We start from the raw sequence: 2,944 nt of genomic DNA on the forward strand, positions 1-2,944 counted from the left end.
GAGTAGGTTGTTGTGGATAGCTAGTACAACAAAAGTAAGTTGCCAAAATAGGATATAGATGATAGATAAAAAGAAAAACATGCTTAAATCGCTAGCATATGTTTTCCATACAAGGCCTAAAACATCTAGTTCTATATAGGATGAAGTTGATAGCTAAAAGGTGAAACTAGCTTAAGCAGCCACTAGCACACGTCTTCCATGCAAGGCTTGGAATAACTCTATATTTGAGAGAGCATCTTGATGCATAAATGCATGAACATTTGCATCCAATCCAAGAGTCCTTAAAAATACAAAGTATATATGCTTGCATGGAATATAAGTACTTGCCTTTGCATCTCGTCTCACAAAGTCCTCACATGTACACCGTGGAAATTGACTTATTGTGATGGAATATGAAATCCCACGTGATTTTGGTCCCTCTGACTCCAAGAAGAAAATGTGCACTTCGTTTGGGACTATTATACTCTCTCTAAGAACAGTTGCATGCATTTTAGTTGCCAAGACAATCTTATCCTTGAAATCTTTGGCGAGTTTGCTTCTCCACTTGACCATTCTACCATCCCTCTTTTGTGGCTGTGTGGCACTTGCAGGAGGTTGAGATCGAACGCTTTCTACAACTGCACCTTCTTAAGATCCATCATCCAAAACAAAGCCTGACTTTCACAATAAACTTGTCTCTTCTAAAGATAGAAATGTTCCCATTTGAGATGGGCCACACCCCAGGTGTAGGACTTGGTGGAAAAATAACAGATCCATGCACATTCCAAGCATGTTGCACATTGCTATTGCAAAACCAAATGACCTGCTCTTGTGTGCCACCTGGGTATCTTCTTCTTCCCTTGAAGCAAGGGGCAGGAACACCATGCAATGTTGTTCCCCCATTTATGTTGATCTCAACCCCACACCTCTCACCTACATCAACAAGAAAAAATTTAAGACCATAGAGGAAAGGTTAGCGACCAAAACTGATAGATTCAATGTTGTACTTCTAACCTGTCTCCTTGATTAACCCAAAACAACTCACTTTAGCCTTAGGAGGTGATCGCCTAATGGCCCAAGTGGACTTTGCAACTTCAGACTCCTTTACCTGTTGTACTTTGAAGCTTGGACATTGTGGAATAGCTCTACAGGTTGTGATGGTATTATATTCAGGTCTATGACTGTCAGTCTCATGAATCGGAGTTGAGTGATCCAACTTTCTTTTTCGACGCAAACTTACTTGCTCCATGGGCTGTCTCATATACTCCGAAGAGGCAAGACCTGCTGCATCCATTGTAGAAGCAGTCAAATCAATAACCTTCTTCTCAATAGCTCGAGTTGTGTGTCCTTCCATTAGCCTTTCAGCTAGTTGTTTCAAGTCCGGACCAATACCATGATATTTTCCATCCATAAAAGACTTATATTTTTCACTTTGCCGCACTGCTAAGCATAAGTCAACAGCGGTAGCCTCATACAATGAGACATACTTTGTTGCTCCATGTGTAGCATGAATACTTGCATGTTTAGATTCAGATAGGTTAGTTGATGGTACAAATCCCAAATCCTTGTGATGTGTAAGAAACTGATCAATCCAATGTGATGCTCGTGCATCCCACCATGCAAGCCATAGTTGTAAGCTTTGTAGTTGTCCCTCAATAATGTGGTTGTCAGTCCAATAGTTTTGTATAGCTTGCTTACATCGTTCCTTCTCCATCTCAGCAGGTACACTTCTCCACTGCCTGCATATATACTTGTGCTCTTCTTGAAAGGCTGGCTTAATGCACTTCTTAGTGTGATCCACCATATTTGTCTCCCAGTGAAACTTTCAAGACCTCTCTTTCTCCTCCACCTTATTATTTGGACCACCAAAGTAGACTGTGCGCACTGCAATCCAATTTTGTTGAGCCTCATCTGACATGAAACCTCTAAATTGAGGAAGTGGAAAACCATTTTGCACCATTTGGTTGTTTAACATTTTCCAAAATTGAACCTGAGCATGGTGATCTTGCACCTTAAACTCACAAGTTGCGATTGTGAGGAACTCACGTACATGTGGATCATATACATGGGCTCCCATTGTGCACCACCCCTTCACCCGATGCACATGATCAAAATGCACCCATTGGCCCTCCAATGAGCCACCTGGTTGCATTCGATTAACAAGATCCAGTCCTGAACCTGGACACTTAAATGACATCTTAAACACATGTGGCTGGCTATCATCACCAAGTTGATCAGGAAAAAGAACACTTTGGATAAATGGATATATGCATCTTTGTTTCAGTCTCAAAATAGCATCCAACCCACTATCCCCTTGAAGAAAATCTTTTCTAGCAGCCTGGATGGACCTTTTGATTTGAGCTTTTTGAGAGATAGAAGTAATTTGATCTAGTACTTTGTGCAAGTAACCCTCTGAAGAAGGTTTGTGAGAAGCACCATCCTCATGAATCAAAAGATCCATGATCAAGTCCCTTGTGACTGAGACTTCAATTTGCTTGCATGTGCTAGAAGGCTCAATGGTTGCCCACGTGAACATCTTATTGTGAACATCCTCCTCCACCTTTTTTGATAACCCCTTTTCCACTGGATGATTATGAAAGCCCATGTGTATGGCACATCTTGTTGTGCCATCTCTATCTCGAGGGATACAATAGTATATGAATGCTTGACAAGTTTTGATACATTCTGGTGATTCACCACAGTGCTTACAAAGAAGAACTCCATTTTCTTTGTTCAATGGTCCAACGGTGGTGCAGATTGAAGCTTGCCTTTCCACTGAGTCTCATTCACTGCTCCAAACATATCTACACAAGCACAATCAATGTTATAACACCTTAAGTGTCCACAACACCTACTTATTCTCACTATTCCTTTAAAGGCATCAACATAGCTGGTCTTGTATGTTGTCCAAACATGTCCATCAAGCCTTTGCTCCATGCCTTTCATGTTAGAACCATCTTTGCAA

General features: G+C 41.1%; 1 protein-coding gene across 1 annotated transcript; it reads right to left on the bottom strand.

Annotated features, from left to right (window-relative positions):
* Positions 1–637: 637 nt before the first annotated feature.
* Positions 638–1,693, bottom strand: LOC147445086 (uncharacterized). Its single transcript, XM_086528001.1, has 2 exons — positions 994–1,693; positions 638–912 (listed from the first exon to the last, which is right to left on the bottom strand). The coding sequence occupies exons 1-2, from the start codon at positions 1,691–1,693 to the stop codon at positions 638–640; spliced, it is 975 nt and encodes a 324-aa protein (XP_086384127.1).
* Positions 1,694–2,944: the final 1,251 nt, after the last annotated feature.

This window comes from Adiantum capillus-veneris, chromosome 13, assembly GCF_014529385.1.
Source record: "Adiantum capillus-veneris isolate H3 chromosome 13, ASM1452938v2, whole genome shotgun sequence".
Lineage (NCBI taxonomy): Eukaryota > Viridiplantae > Streptophyta > Polypodiopsida > Polypodiales > Pteridaceae > Adiantum > Adiantum capillus-veneris.

Coding starts and splice junctions, on each gene's coding strand:
- LOC147445086 (XM_086528001.1), bottom strand. CDS start 1,693: ATGGAGAAGGAACGATGTAAGCAAGCTATACAAAACTATTGGACTGAC. Junction 913..993: donor TGGGTTAATCAAGGAGACAG/GTTAGAAGTACA, acceptor TTGTTGATGTAG/GTGAGAGGTGTGGGGTTGAG.